The sequence below is a fragment of the Moschus berezovskii genome, chromosome 26 (genome assembly GCF_049115385.1).
Source record: "Moschus berezovskii isolate FMDL1 chromosome 26, NW_MosBer_1.0, whole genome shotgun sequence".
Lineage (NCBI taxonomy): Eukaryota > Metazoa > Chordata > Mammalia > Artiodactyla > Moschidae > Moschus > Moschus berezovskii.
Genome location: NC_142485.1, coordinates 11160538 through 11176256, shown reverse-complemented (window position 1 = coordinate 11176256; position 15719 = coordinate 11160538). Strand labels below are relative to the sequence as shown.

General features: G+C 44.6%; 2 protein-coding genes across 2 annotated transcripts in view; one reads left to right on the top strand and one right to left on the bottom strand.

Annotated features, from left to right (window-relative positions):
* Nucleotides 1-674: 674 nt before the first annotated feature.
* TM2D2 (TM2 domain containing 2) lies at nucleotides 675-7777 on the bottom strand. The gene is made up of 4 exons (XM_055416633.2): nucleotides 7432-7777; nucleotides 6525-6612; nucleotides 3174-3289; nucleotides 675-1501 (listed from the first exon to the last, which is right to left on the bottom strand). The coding sequence occupies exons 1-4, from the start codon at nucleotides 7656-7658 to the stop codon at nucleotides 1288-1290; spliced, it is 645 nt and encodes a 214-aa protein (XP_055272608.1). The 5' UTR covers nucleotides 7659-7777; the 3' UTR covers nucleotides 675-1287.
* A 259-nt stretch (nucleotides 7778-8036) lies between these two features.
* Nucleotides 8037-15719, top strand: part of ADAM9 (ADAM metallopeptidase domain 9) — a 91720-nt gene continuing 84037 nt past the window's right edge. Inside the window, exon 1 of the mRNA XM_055416634.2 lies at nucleotides 8037-8355. Coding sequence (XP_055272609.1) covers nucleotides 8259-8355 — 97 coding nt within the window. The 5' untranslated portion in view covers nucleotides 8037-8258. The remainder of the gene's footprint in view (nucleotides 8356-15719) is intronic.

The window sequence follows — 15719 nt, the reverse complement described above, 5'->3', positions numbered from 1 at the left end:
AAGTATCCAATTATTTTAACTGGGATTCTTGGCTTTTATGTCAATTATTACAAGACTAAACTTTGAGCGTTTCTACCTTGATTGTTCCCAGAATTTATACGTTGCCCAAATAGCAGGCTCTTTGTAAACCCCCCTTTTACTTTACACTTAACAGTTCTTTTCAACTCAGATTGTAAGGGATGGGAACTAAGTTTTAAAAACCACAAGTTTAGAACATTTTTTTTTTTTAATCCCCTGTGATGTGGGAACTTGAAAGCTTGGCTGTCTCTTTCCTTCTGACTGACCACTGTAGCCCACATTGAGAGACTTTGGTACCATGCTTATTTTGACAAATGTGTTCAGTTTCTTTTTGTTTCCCACAAGTCACATCCTAATTCTATCTAGCACTTAGCAGTAACATCCTTTAAGGAAGAGTCTGTTTTTCTTTCCAAGGATGTGAGGCTCTTCATTTTATATTATGTAATCATGAAGAAGAGATTTAGAGTTACTTGTATGATTTTTTTTAAATCAGTCTATAACATGGGCTTTCTAAATTGGTAAATGATACCTTTTCAACAGGAAAATTCTGCCAAGAGGATAGCTGAACCCAGACATGTCTGGAACTGTTGGCTTTCAAAACATAATTGGACATTAGAGGGAATTACTATACTGGATATATTGCCTCTCAGGAGTAATAATGATGAAACAATAGGGTGTATTAATAGGCTCATTTCAGATACTCAGCTTTAAACACAACAGATACGGAGTTTCATTCTACCTACTGAAAATACCCAAACAAGTGTTCCAGGTTGGCAACATTCATTCCGCAATTTAAATTCAGAAAGTCAGAATTTCAGCATGTATTAAAATCGACTGCTGTTTCTACTTCTGCTGGACATTTTCGTTGGTTCAGCTTCTGACCTCCACTGCATGAAGACTCAGGGTCACAAAGGCACAGGCCAAAAACATCCTGTTGGGTCCAACTGCTCCAAAGGGTTGATGACATAGCAGCACAAAGAAATAAAGAATAAGGAGACCCTTCTGCAGCTTATAAGTTAATCACTATCCTTTATATTTTTGGTACACGAGGAAAGGTACAAACTTGATACCCACAATACTGTCTGCTTGTCATTTCTAGTCTGCAAGGTCAAATCTGGGTCGAACATCCACAGTCTGAAGCCACCTTCCTAACCAAACCCATTCTCTCCAATGAGGGAAAATACTGGTCAGGCCTGACATCGAGGAGTTCTGAGCCTGCAGAGATGAATCCAACAGCCTTGCCTCTCTGGGCCACAGCAGCAGCTCTTCTTAGTAAACAGTGCACCAATTGCTGCCGTCACTGGGCATCAGCCCTCCAGTGATCAGCAAAATAAGGTCAACAAACCACCAAATCCCAAGTCCTCCAAGGGTCAAGAGCTTCCCCACTGCTGTGCCAGTGTGTCCCAGGCAGAAACGATCTACTCCAAAACATCCCAGGAAGAAAGAGTAGAGCAAAGTGGTTATGAAGTAGTGTCCGGTATACCTAGACAGGGAATCAAGAGGAAGATGCTTACCACGTGAAAATGAAAATACCTAATGCTTTACTAGTGAATTTCACGTAAGTGACAAGATGGGAAGATAGTCCCTCTGTGACTTCTTACCAACCCCCTCTCCCCAAAAGGAAGATCTCTAGTTTGTCTAGATTCTCAAAAAGGTACTTGCTAAGATATGGAGGTAACTTCCCAGGTGGCGCTAGTGGTAAAGAACCTGCCTGCAATGCAGGAGACATAAGAGATGTGGGTTCAATCCCTGAGTTGGGAAGATCCCCTGGAGGAGGGCATGGCAACCCATTCCAGTATTCTTGCCTGGAGAATCCCATGGACAAAGAAGCCTGGCGGGTGACAGTCCATAGGTAGCACAGAGTCGGACATGACTGAGCGACTTAGCATAGACGCACACAAGGTATAGAGGACCCAGAGGAACCAATACAGAGTTGGGCTGGATAAGAAACTATTAAGGACATTTACAGGTCAGGTATCCTGGTTGGCGTGGTGTCTGGGCGCCCATCCCTTTCTTGTGTAGGCTCTTATCCTGAGGGAGGCTGCACTTCTGAATGTAGTTCTCTCATGAGGTGTTCAGTTCAGTTCAGTCGCTCAGTCGTGTCCGACTCTTTGCAACCCCATGAGTCACAGCACGCCAGGCCTCCCTGTCCATCACCAACTCCCGGAGTTCACTCAAACTCATGTCCATCGAGTCGGTGATGCCATCCAGCCGTTAAATGAACACTGATCTCCACGTTCCTCTCCTGCTGTTTCACGGCACCCGAAAAATGGGACTTCTTGGAAGGACTTCTGTCTTACAAACTGTGATGACATTAAATTGCAGATACTCTAATGGCATCACCTAACGCAGTCGGGGAGCCTGGTGGGCTTCCGTCTATGGGGTCGCACAGAGTCGGACACGACTGAAGCAACTTAGCAGCAGCAGCAGCAACGCAGTCACAACTCTCCATCAGCAAATGGTATACATAAGTTCTGTGCCTTCAAGTGGAGTTTACAGAAATAATCCTAATTCGTTTTTTAAAAAGTTAATTAATTTTTGGCCGTGTCAGGCCTCAGTTGCGGCACTCAGGATCTTGGCTGTGGTGTGCAGGCTTCTCATTCTTAGCATGCAGGCTCAGTCATTGTGGTACGTGGGCTTAGCTACCCTGTGGCAAGTAGTTGCTGGACCGGGGATCGAGTCCACATCCCCTGCATTGGAAGGTGGGTTCTTAACCCCCGGACCCTAATTCTCAATAACCCTAATTCTTCAAGATAATACTGCTTTTCAGGGAGAGAGGCCCGCACTTTTCATAATAAAATCTTTCCTCCTGAAATCCTATGGCTGTTTTCAAAGGATGGATGCCTGTCGTAGGAGTTCTGAAGTTGGATCATCTGTTCCACCTCCTTCATTTTGTGGAGGAGGGGACAGAGACTCTGGGTGCCCTGAGGTCCTTTAGCTGGTTGGTGAAAAGGGCATTTAGAATTCACAGCCTCTGGCCTCCTGTCCAGTGTCCCCTACGTTATCACCCCATTGCTTGTGTCTGTGGAGTATGCACAGCAGTAATCATGCTGCCCCTTTAACACTTAAGGTAAAAGAAAAAGTCAACACCAAGAGAGGACAGAACAACCCTACCTCCATCTAGGTACCAGCTACTTTATGCAGACAGCACTTACTTTATACAAGGTTTGTTCTCTCGGAGGAAGGTCCTCGGGCTGGCACACTCGATTCCATCCAGGGCCCGGCACTGCACGGAAGTGTGCTCCACATCTCTGTAGGCCTGACCCCCGAACTGCGGGGTGACAACCACAACAGAACAACCAAACTCGCCAGAGCGAGTAACACAAAACATCTCTTCATATGAACTATCAAAAAAGCTGGCCCAGGACAATAACCATTCTACTGAAGGTGGGGTAAAGCTGTGCTAAAAAGCGAGGAGTTTAGGGACCTACTTCAAGCGATTTTCAACGAGTCGATCCTAAATGGACCTGGTTTGAAATAAACTCCTTTTCATTTTCTTTCCTTGGGACCACCTTCTTGGATAATATAGTACAGAAGTTTAAAATCAGTTTCATTAAATGCCAGTTTGGATTAGTGGGACACAGTGCTTTAATGAATCCTGTATTTACAGGAGAAGAGCACATGATTGCATATTTGGGAATGGGTATTAAAAAAGTCAATGTGTAGAGACTATCATACAGAGTGAAGTCAGAAAGAGGAAAACAAATATCGTATATTAACGCATACAGGTGCAGTCTAGAAATGTGGTGCTGATGAACCTCTCTGGGGGCAGGGATAGAGAACAGATGTAGAGGGTGGACTTGTGGATGTGACGGGGGGGGGATGGGAAAGGAGAGGGAGGAATGAATGGACACACAGACGCTACCAAGTATAAAGCAGCCAGCGGGAAGCTGCTGGGTACCACAGGGCGCTCACCTTGGTGCTCTATGATGACCTAGAGGGGTGGGATGGGCAGGGGGCTGGGACGGAGGCTTGGGAGAGAAGAGATCTATGTATACATATAGCTGACCAGTACTAGTGCCTAGAAAATCCCATGGATGGAGGAGCCTGGTAGGCTGCAGTCCGTGGGATCGCTATGGGTCGGACACGACTGAGCGACTTCACTTTCACTTTTCACTTTCACGCATTGGAGAAGGAAATGGCAACCCACTCCAGTGTTCTTGCCTGGAGAATCCCAGGGACAGAGGAGCCTGGTGGGCTTCCGTCTATGGGGTCGCACAGAGTCGGACACGACTGAAGTGACTTAGCAGCGTAGCTGACTCACGCTGCTGTACAGCAGAAACTAAAAACAACACTGCACAGCAATTATACTCCAATTAAAAAAAAAGTCAATGTGTATTTGAGGTCTATTTTATACATATTATAAATGAACATCGTTAGGAAAGAACTCAGCATGTCAACTGACTCAGGACTTTACGCGGCTCTCGAAACTGTGATTTTTCAGCTCACATCCATAGTAATGTAATACATCTATATGTAAGTTTAAATTCCAGCAAAACATGTCAGAAGAAGACCTCCGACCCTTTGTGTAACTGAATTCTAGCAGAGAAAGCACAGCTGGGCATTCTCCACTGGCACCTTATTAAGTGTTTCACTACTGTTCTCGCTGGAACATTCCTCAAAGGGAAGTGGGTGGAACGTGAAGATGTTTACTCTTGTCCCTCCCCTGGGACTTGGGGGCCCGAATGCTGACAGTCCTCCAGGACTTCTGGGGGAAGTGACAGTCTGATCATCTTGACAGGATCAACCCAATGTTTTAATGAAAATGGGCAAAAGTAAGTATTGTATGCTGCTGCTGCTGCTGCTAAGTCACTTCAGTTGTGTCCGACTCTGTGTGACCCCATAGACGGAAGCCCACCAGGCTCCCCCATCCCTGGGATTCTCCAGGCAAGAACACCTGAGTGGGTTGCCATTTCCTTCTCCAGTGTGTGAAAGTGAAAAGTGAAAGTGAAGTCGCTCAGTCGTGTCCGACCCTCAGCGACCCCACGGACTGCAGCCCACCAGGCTCCTCCAACCATGGGATTTTCTAGGCAAGAGTACTGGAGTGGCTTGCCATTGCCTTCTCCGAAGTATTGTATAGAGATCATTTATTTTTGCCCATTTTCATTAAACACTGGGTTGATCCTGTCAAGGTGCTCACACTGATCTCTATACGATACTCTGGGTTTCCCTGGTGACTCGGTGGTAAAGAACCTCTTTGCCAATGTAAGAGATGAGGGTTCAATCCCTGGGCCAGGGAAGATCCCCTGAAGAAGGAAATGGCAACCCACTCCAGTACACTTGCCTGGGAATTCCCACGGACAGAGGTGCCTGGTGGGCTAGTCCATGGGGTCGCAAAAGAGTTGGTCACGACTTAGTGACTGAACATGAGCATACAATGCTCAAACTTTTATCAATAAGTACCCATAGAACAAAATCTCATTGTATTGAAAATATTTCTTTACTTGTGATTGCAGCAAGAGTTGCCTTTTTGACCTTGTTACTTTCAGGTTTATTTCCCTGTGTCTGATTTAGGAACAAAGAATATTTTCCCTAATTCTCTTATAGCTGACGGAACAAAGAATATTTTCCCTAATTCTCTTATAGCTGATGGTGTCTTGACTTGCATTATGCAGCATAATATAACATAATGGTGAGTCCACAGAGGGGAGGAACTATGTGAACTTTGAAGGTTCTGGGGAGACTGACTAGGAAGCATGAGTCCAGCTTCAGGGATGTTATTAATGGAACTGAAGGGCTTCTTTTCATTCTAAGAGACCATTGTTATCCAAGGCTCCTCCTGAATGCAACAACCCCCTACAAAGACATTTAATAATGAAAAGTGAAAGTGTTAGTCATTCAGTGTGTCTGACTCTTTGTGGGCTGTAGCCCACCAGGCTCCTCTGTCCATGGGGATCTCCAGGCAAGAATACTGGAGTAGGTTGCTGTTTCCTTCTCCAGGGGATCTTCCTAACCCAGGGATGGAACCTGGGTCTCTTGTGTTAGCAGGCAGAGTCTTTACCACTGAGCCACCAGGGAAGTATACTGACAGGCCTGATCTATTTCCTAAGGACGTGGTGGAAACTGCTTGCCTAGTGAAAAGAAAGGTCATTGGCAAGAGGAGCTTTGTCCCAAATGCGTATGTAACGAAGATACTGCTCAATCCAGCATCAGTTTTAGAAATTGCATAAACTTCCCTTTTGCTCTTTCAGGAAAGTACGTGCCTTGAAGGGTAGTCAGGGGTGATATCTGAGCTTCAAATCTGTCAATCACAATGGCCAAAGGAACCAAAGACACATTGGTCTTTGCACCTGGGAAGTTTTGGCACAGAGCCTGCTTCTTTCTGAGAAGACTAAACGTCCTGTTCAGCCACTGACCCTGACCATGTTGGAAATTTTCAGTAACAGTCATTTCAATGAATTTTACAAAAAAATAACTTCATACTCCTCACACTTTTCTGTAATAGCATTTAGGCAATATTGTTTCTCTATGGAAGAGTTTGCTTATAAAACCAAACAAAAACCCACCTTGAGACAACCATAACCAAGTTCCTGGGATGCTGTTGTGTTTCCAACATGATCCACTGGGTCTTCACATTCTATAAATTCATCGGGTCTGTAAATCACCAGTAAGATCATCATTAACGTCTTTCTAAATGGCTGTTTACATGTATATAGTCATAACAGGCAAGAGACATTTCTGCAAATTTTCTGGGGGTTAATGTCCCTCTAAGTCTTCCCCAAGACAAGAGATGCTGTCAATTAGGCTGAAGGACAGCAGGTCAAACAGCCATCCAGTGACCCTTTGGTTGGGGGCGGGGTGGGGATGAGGGGTGTTTCTGGTCCTTTTCCTACACCTATACTACCTCTGCCAAGGCTTCGTCTCTTCCCTAGGCAAACAGCCACAAGGCTATGGGGGCAAAATCAGGCCAAAGGATTCCCAGCTCTCTTGGATTTTTCAAAAGCCTTTTCTTATTTGACTTAAAAGAGACGTTAAAAGTTTTGACTTGGTTCTGCAACGCTAAGGTTGCTGCTTTTATTTTTTTTTAAGGAGGTGCCACGTAGAGATGAGTGATTTACTCCACTTGTGCGCCACTCAGTACCAGCACGAACGAGGGTGTCTCCTTCGGTTAAAGGGAGCCGGTACTACCTCGTACCCTTCTTCCGCAGGCTCTATAATGTCACTGTTCCCTAGTTCTCCTCTTTGGGGAGCCCAAAGGATCAGCCACCGACACAGAGGGGTTTTGCCCTGCAGGAGTGCGTTGAGTGAGAAGCCTGTCATGGTTATTTTCCTCCCGCGTGTCGACGATCAGGTAGGTCCTCCAGGTGGAGAGGGACTTGGGGGGGGAAGCAGCCTCCCTATCCCGCACAACCCCCGTGTATCCCAGGGCCCCCCATCTCCATCTCCACCCGCCTCGACGACCGGGTAGCTTACAGGTAAGAGCAAAGGATGACTGGAGAGTGGGGGTCGCCATACTCCCAGCTCGCAGCGCCGGGGGAGCCCTCCGGGTGGGCGGCGCCAGCGGATGTGAGCTCGGGCTCGGCGGTGGCGTTGTGCGAGTGGCTTCGAGACACACAATGCAGCAGCAGCAGATTCCCCAGCAGCAGAGCCGCCTGGCCGCACAGAAGTAAGTAACTCACCGGGCAACCCCCCAGCACCATCTTCCCGGGCCCAGAGGCGGAGATCCGGCCTCAGAACCCCCTCCCCAAGCCGGCAACCGCGGACCCAAGCCCTGCCGGGTCAAGGCCTCTCCGCGGAGCCCCACGCCTCGATGCCAAACAGCCAGTGGGAGCCCAGATTTTTACGTCCCGCCCAACTCAGAGAGCCAATAAGGAAAGGCTGCGCAGGAGGCGGGCCTGCATTTCGTTTCTGCGGGTCAATTCCGCTTCTGGGGCTCACGCTCCGCCTTCTTTTCCGTGACAAGTGCTTCTTCCAATAGGCTCCCTCAACCCGCCCCGGAGTAGGCGGGCCTTGAAGCAGGAGGGCGGGGCGAGTGGCGATGGGCGGGGCCGGCTCCTGCAAGGGTCTGAGGGGATCGGGGAGAAAGCACGTTCTCACTCGCCTGGGACGGAGCGCTCCGTACGTCAGTCAGGCGAGCGGGCGCCGCGTCGGGAGCGAGCTCGGACCGGAGCCGAGTTGCGTCAGTGCCGAGCGCGCGCGCATCGCTGCCAGCCCTGGGGCCCTGGCGGGGCTGGGAATCGTGGAGCGGGCGGAGGCAGGGGCGGCCGAGCGCTGAGGAGAACCTGCGGGCTCGGGCTGAGATGGGGTCGGGCGCGGGCTCGCCCTCCGAGACTCTCCGCGTCCGGTGGCTGCTGCTGCTGGGCTTGCTGAGCCCGGCGCTCGGCGGGGCTCGGTCAGGTGGGTGTCCGCCCCCAGGGACCTTTCGGGATTCCAGTTTCCTAGGGCCGGGGTGCCCGGAGTTTTTGCCCCGCGGTGCCTGAGCGTGGCGGGGCCTGGCCTGGGCACTGGAACCCGACCCGAGTCGGGAGGCGGAGCCGCTGGGCTGCCTGTGGACCGGGGCTCGGACCCGAGGCTCGGGGTCTGGGCGCCCGCGGTTCTCCGGGGCACTGTTCTCGGGTCTGGTTCCCAGTCCTCGGTCTCTTGCCGAGCAGAGCCTTTTGGGGGTGAGCCCGACCCCAAATCTCGCGCCCAGCTGGGTGCTCCCCCCTCAAGACCCTCCCGGGGCGACTCTCGGTCCGACCCCGAACCTCAGGGACTCGGCTGAGAGCTGAATGCGCGCCGAGGGTCTGAGAAGTGCTTTTGAGAAATGGAGCTGGGGTTTGCTTGCAGGGTAAATGTCACTGGGAAAAAAGACTGGGAGATGGAACTTTTTGCTCCAGGTTTTCATGATTTGAAATTTTGGCCATCATTTTATTAACGGAATCTCCAGTAGGTACCACAGGGCTGAATTTAGTGATGAAATAAGAGGGAGGGGGGTTTCTTTTTTTGGGCCATTTTGTTGTTTTAGTAACTTCTTTTTTTTTTTTTTTTGAAACGAAGTGCTACATTTTTATAGCCAGTCTTTTATCTCCGTTTTTACTGGGTTGGTAATGTCTCACATTCAGGCAGATAATCCCTGCTCTGCTTAAATCACAGGCTTACGGTAAGAATTGAATTATTTATGTGAAATAGCTTTTGACTTGTGAAGCTTCCCTTAAATACATAAGGTATTTATATTGGAGATGCTCAGACATAGTGGAAACATTTAAATCGCCAACACTAGCTTCTTTCTGAAAACACCGCCTTTCTTTGTTTTGGCTCGTGTTAAATTATTGTTTGCGTGGCTGTGTTTTCTTTATCAGCCATAGGGTATGATGGAGAATGGGGTTTCTACTAAATCGTTATCTTGAGAGTTTTTCAAAGGTGAGGATTTCAGTGCAGGACTAAATTTAGATTTTTTTTCTCCTTATTTTATTATTTTTCAATTAAGAAGATTTGCACCATTGCAGGAATTTTAAAGCTGTCAGTACTGAAACTTTCTTGACTGGGAAGGTACCAAATCTTTTCTGTTTGAAACTGTTTTTGCTATGGTGTTCTACTAATACATGGTTAACATTTTAAGGGGAAGCAGGTTAAACATCTGGAGTTTTAGTAATCCATGATTCTGATTGGAATACTTTAAATAAGACTGATTTTTAAAGTTTATGTATTGATTTTTACATTGCTGCACATGGATGGAATATCCTTATGTTTTTTAACAACAGCTTTAACAGTTTATAGTTAAACAGTTTGTAGTTTAACAGTCCCTCACTTAAGCATGTATATGCTTTCAAAATTTAATCAGCCTTCATCGAACACCTATGAACACCACCTATGAACACAAGCACAGTGTTTGTGGAGGGGCACAGAGTGACCAAATGTGCTGAGTTTATCTGAAGGATGTAGGGGAAGGTTTTATTGAGAAAGTGATATTTGAACTGATCTGTATGGGTGAATATTCAAGGACAGGAATTCAAAGCAGAAGGGTTTTTGCAAGAGTCTAGAGAGAAGAACAGGACTAGTTAAGGAGTGATGAGAAATCACCAGGGGGTCCACCTGAAAGGGAGACGTGGAAAAAACTAAGGTTAAGTTGATGCCAGTTGGGGAGTCTTCTGTGATGTGCTATGGGATTTGGACTTTACTCTGGAAGAAATTCTTTGGGCAGGATGGTTTTTAGGGATATGGGCTTCTCAGGTGACGACAGTGGTAAAGAACCTGTCTGCCAGTGCAGGTCAAATGTGAGAGATGTGGGGTCAATCCCTGGGTCGGCAAGATCCCTTGGAGGAGGGAATGGCAGCCCCCTCCAGGATTCTTGCTTGGAGAATCCCACGGACAGAGGGTTGCAAAGAGTTGGACACCACTGAAGCAGCTTAGCATGCACTTAGCACGTGGTATAGCTTAGATTTGCGATTTCTGTAACTGGCTGCACGGTGGAGGACAGACTATTGGGAGGGAGGGACTGGAGGCTGGGAGAGACCGGTTAAGAGGCTTTGTACTAGTGTGCAGTGACATCAACCCATGTTTCCCTACGGGAATGTTCTTCTAGAATCAGCTGACCAAATTTTTGCAATACAGGATGTTTAAAACATGCGCTGAAACCATTTCAACTAATGAAAGAGGAATTTGAGTACTCAGTAAGAACCACCCACACATCAGTTACTCTAGGAGTTAAATAGATTTTGTAGGATTTTTTAAAAATTTTTACTATTTATAGCAATTGTGTCAATGAGGAAGTGCAGTATACATTCCAGAAAGCTGACATAATACACTTAAAAGAAAAAAACAAACTAGGGCTGACAAAGGTAACTTTGTATCATTGAGGGAATTAGGCAGGTATGAAACCTCACTCAATTTTTTCTTTTAAGGTAGTGATTATGATGTACAGACCTAAAATTTTTTTTCCCCAAGACTACAGTTCTAGAGGAAATGAGTTTTAAAGCTTACTCATGGTGAATCACTGTAAAATGAACTAGGCGGTAGGAACTTGGTCCATACTAATTTTCTTTTTAGGTGCCTGTGAATTGTTTGAATTTGGTATGTTTGTGCTAAATAGGAGAATGTAGTCTTTTAAATATAAAGGTAATTTGTTTCACACTCTTATGTAAGAAAATAAAAGCATTTACAATGAAAATATGTACAAAACAAGTTGCTGGGTTCCAAGACTGTTTTCCAAACAAACTTTGAATTTTACCTTACCGAGAATTCCCTGGCGGGCCAGTGATTCAGTTCAGTTCAGTTCAGTCGCTCAGTCGTGTCCGACTCTTTGCGACCCCATGAATCACAGCACTCCAGGCCTCCCTGTCCATCACCAACTCCCGGAGTTCACTCAAACTCATGTCCATCGAGTTGGTGATGCCATCCATCCATCTCATTCTCTGTCGACCCCGTCTCCTCCCGCCTCCAATCCCTCCCAGCATCAGAGTCTTTTCCATTGAGTCAACTTGTCGCATGAGGTGGCCAAAGTATTGGAGTTTCAGTTTCAGCATCAGTCCTGCTTATTTCACCGTGGAAGGCGTAGGTTCGATCCTTAGTTGGGAAGATCCCACAAGCCACGTGGCGTAGCCAAATAAAAATAAATAAATAAAATTTACCTTACCAAAGTTGACTGTGTATGTATATATATTTAAATCCTGCTTTATTGTAGAATCCCCCCAAAGACGCAAGCTCTAAGTAACTGGAAGCTTTTTCTTTGGAATAGCCACAAGCTCAAATATATAATGTAGATAGGCTCATGATATTTCTTTTCTTTTTTTTTTTTTTCTTTGATACCTGGTATACAGCAGAGACTTGGAGTTAGGCCATCTTTTGTGTCAGAACTATGGGACTGCCTCATAAGTAAATCCTGGTCCTCCTGGTATCACAGTAACTAACCCCTCCTACTACCCTGCCTTTGAATGGGGCCAACATGGACCCAATTAAAGTTGAATTGCAGTTTGAATTGTATAGTCTTGGTCATATGTCGAGATGTTATTGTATCAACAGTTTATTTTTCATTTTGTGATGTGTCATTTCAGTCAAACGGTTTTCCCCAAAGTGAGTTAGGGAACTTGAGAAGTTCACCTATTTTATTCAGTTTTTAAAAAATATATAGCTGTTTTGTATTTGCTTATGTTGATTTTAACATAAGAATTAGAATATTTCAGCTTATAGTAAGTAAAAATGATGTTACCGTCAAACATTTGTCATACTGTAGGACAAAACCCATTCCCATACATGGGAAATGCTTCTTTCTCTTTGACGTATATTTTTTTTCCTTTTCATGAGTTTTTTTTTTTTTTAATGGTTTAACTTATTTTAGAAAGGATCCTTCCCACCCTTTCTTTTAGTGGCTCCTAAGAACTCTCATACAAGTAGAGCCCTGGAGAGCCCAGTCCGCTTCTTTTGATAGGTTGGAATCTTGTTATGAATAGAAGCTCCCATCTCAGCTGCTTAAGTGGGGAGGGTAAGCAGTGTATGAAGTGTATGATGTATCAATACAGTAAGTTCTCTTCATGCGAATGAGTTCTGTTCTGAGAGTGCCTTTCTAAGTCCAACAAAATTAAACTAGGTACCCACCTAACACAATCAACTGTATGATACTGTACTATAATAGGCTTAGAAAACTTTTCACACAAATATACATAAAAAAACAAAAATAAAAACATTTAAAATCTTACAGTACAGTACCTTAAAAAGTACAGTAGTACAGTACAGCAGCTGGCATACATGGGCATGTTTGCATCTTTGAAAGTTTGCAACTTCAAGGTTTGTATGTAGGGGACTTATTGTACAGTGAGATATAGCATTGCATTAACATGGACAAACGTGTGGGCATGAGGATTTGTGGGAAATTGCTATGAAAGATGCCAGTCATAAAAAATAAAGCTTATTTTAGGTTGTGCATGAAAATTTGCAATTATAAGCTCTATGTATGTATAGCTGTAAAGATCAAAAGAGGTCATTTACTCAGTATATTTATTGAATGTCTGTTGCACTAATGCAGGAAACAGGATGAATAATGTACCGCCCTTTATTTCAAGAAATCTAAATTTCTTGGTAGAGGAATCTAAATCCTCTCTGGTATTAAATCTTATAAACGGTGTTTTTTTCCCGAAGGACTGCTTACACACAAACAATGACAAAAGCCCTGTTTATTTTTAAATGTAAAAATAGGTAAATGTAAAACAAAAGGTGATAACGCAAAAAATGTCAGAATATAGGACATAGCAGTGGAAATTATGATTATGTTTGAAGATAGCTATTAATGTATATGTTCATTTGGCATTGACCTTGTAAATGGAAATACATGGCTCAAAATAACAGTGATTTATGAATCTAATTAGTTTCTCTTCAAGAAATAATTCAGACAACAGAATTATCTTCAGCCTGTATGTTGAACCCAGGTTTATTTTCTGTAGTGAAAGTACTTTGTTGACATAGTAGGTGGAAAGGAAAGGAGAAAAGTCCTTGGCTGGGGATTCACATTTGTTTGCTTTGCATTTAGGTAGAATTCTTTTAACTTATCTCTGTCTATAATTGTAACGGAGGAAGGACTTCAGTGCCCGGGGCACAGAAAGCCAAACTGGGAGAGAAGGTGTTTGCAGTGAGGTCAGGGTTTGTTGTACAGAGTGGGAGACTGGTCTCAGGTCCACTTCAGCTTGGCTTTTGGGTTTTTTTTCAAGGAAAAGAGCAAAGATGCTGGGATTTATCATCATCTTCTAGCATTTCTTTTTTTTTAAAAAAAAACTTAAAATTTTTTATTGGGGGTATAGCCTATTAACAAATGTTTTAACAGTTTCAGGTGGGCAGTGAAAGGGTTTAGCCATACGGATTCATGTATCCATTCTCCTCCTGGGCTTCCTGGGTGGCTCAGTGGTAAAGAATCTGCAGGAGACATGGGTTCACTCCCTGGGTCAGGAAGATCCCCTGGAGAAGGAAATGGCAATCTACTTCAGTATTCTTGCCTGGAGAATGCCATGGATTGAGGAGCCTGGTGGGCTACAGTCCATGGGGTTGCAAAAGAGTCAGACATGACTTAGCGACTAAACAACAACAGGCAATTCTCCCCCAAACTCCCTTCCCATCCAAGCTGCCACATAACACTGAGCTGAGTTCCATCTGCTATACTGTGTCATTTTCTGACATTTTGTAATCATGGTTCTGGGAGTCAAAATGTGTCTGGTGTATGATTCACTGGCCAGGTGGTCCATGGCAGGAGGCCTGTGAGCTCATCCTGCCCTGGAGAAATGATCTGAATTTATACAGGAATGATAGTATCTACAACAGCAGTTTCATCACCTCAACGGTGTTAGCGGCAACCGCAGTCTTAATCACCTGACTCTGGTTGATGTGTTCAGTTAGTGTAGGACCGAGGTCAGAGGGGACAAGAAAGGGGATGGAGGTTGGAATAGAGAGATCAATCATAAACTCAGTAAGGGGACTCAGTTTCACAGGTACTGTTATGCAACATGTAGTCAGACTTCCTCCAAAACACAGTGCATAAAAATACCTAAGGAGTTAGAGGAAGAAAAAAGTGCTACTAGCTCACTCCTTTTTCTCTCTTTTACTAAGTATTGGGCAGTTTAAGTTTCCCGTTTCAACTCTTACTTTTATCTCCAGCCCATGTTTTCTAGTAATGTGATTTTTGTCACATTATGCACAAGGTCACATAAGCATCAAATTTTGTCACATTTGAGCTGATTGTATTAAGATTTTACTTTGCATTGTGAACTGTCTGCTGCTGCTAAGTTGCTTCAGTCGCGTCCGACTCTGTGAGACCCCATAAATGGCAGCCCGCCAGGCTCCTCTGTCCCTGGGATTCTCTAGGCAAGAATGCTGGTGTGGGTTGCCATTCTACCAGTGGTTTTCTTTGGGGAGTGATTTTGCTCCCTAGAATGTATCTGGAGGATATTTTCTAGTTGTCACACCGGTGGAGCTTCTGGATAGGGTGGGTAGAGGTCCTCACCACCCTGCTTTGGCCAGAAAAACACCCACAGTAAAGAATTTTCTGGCCCCAAATGTCAGTAGTGCTGAGGCTGAAGCTTTGTAGTACAAATAATGTGGATGCACGTCCTTTACAGTGACATGGGAAACTTGGTCTTTTGATTCCCATGAGAAAGGGCTACTAATTAAAAACTAAAACATAAAAGGTATTTGGGGAAAATCTATGCAAGGTATGAATGGGAAAAAGAATACAAATAAGACTAGCGATAAAGGAGTGTTGAAAAAATATGGGAAGGAGGGTTTTCATACAACTAGTGTATATTTATTTTTGAATGACATAACCACAATATGTGCATTTCTTATGATGTTTTGAACTCCTAAGGCACTCAGAAAGTGGAGCTTTGGATTTTAAAACCAAGAAGTCAGTAACGGAAGAATAACTCTTATGTGTAGAAGTTGTTTTGCTGTGGTGTAGTTGTGAAAGCCTTTAATAGATAAATGATTAATTTCGCTTTTTTTCTTTCCCCAAAACAAGAATTGTGGTTGAAAATGTATGAAAGGAAAGGATGTGTCTTATATTCCTTTATTGGATTTTCATTCTTTGCTAACAGTCTTGGTAAAAAAAAAATCCATAGCTTCAGTCTGGCTGGAAATTAGTCCTGACCTTAACAGGTTTCAGCGTGAGAGCTATTTAGATATGTGCCTGCTCATTTATAGTTATCTTTTCTGAGGCATTTTTTTTTCTCTGTGATATTTGTTTCTGAGTTGTAACAAAGAAATTTCAGTTGAGTTGCATATGGTTTAGCTCCTAGCGTAACAGT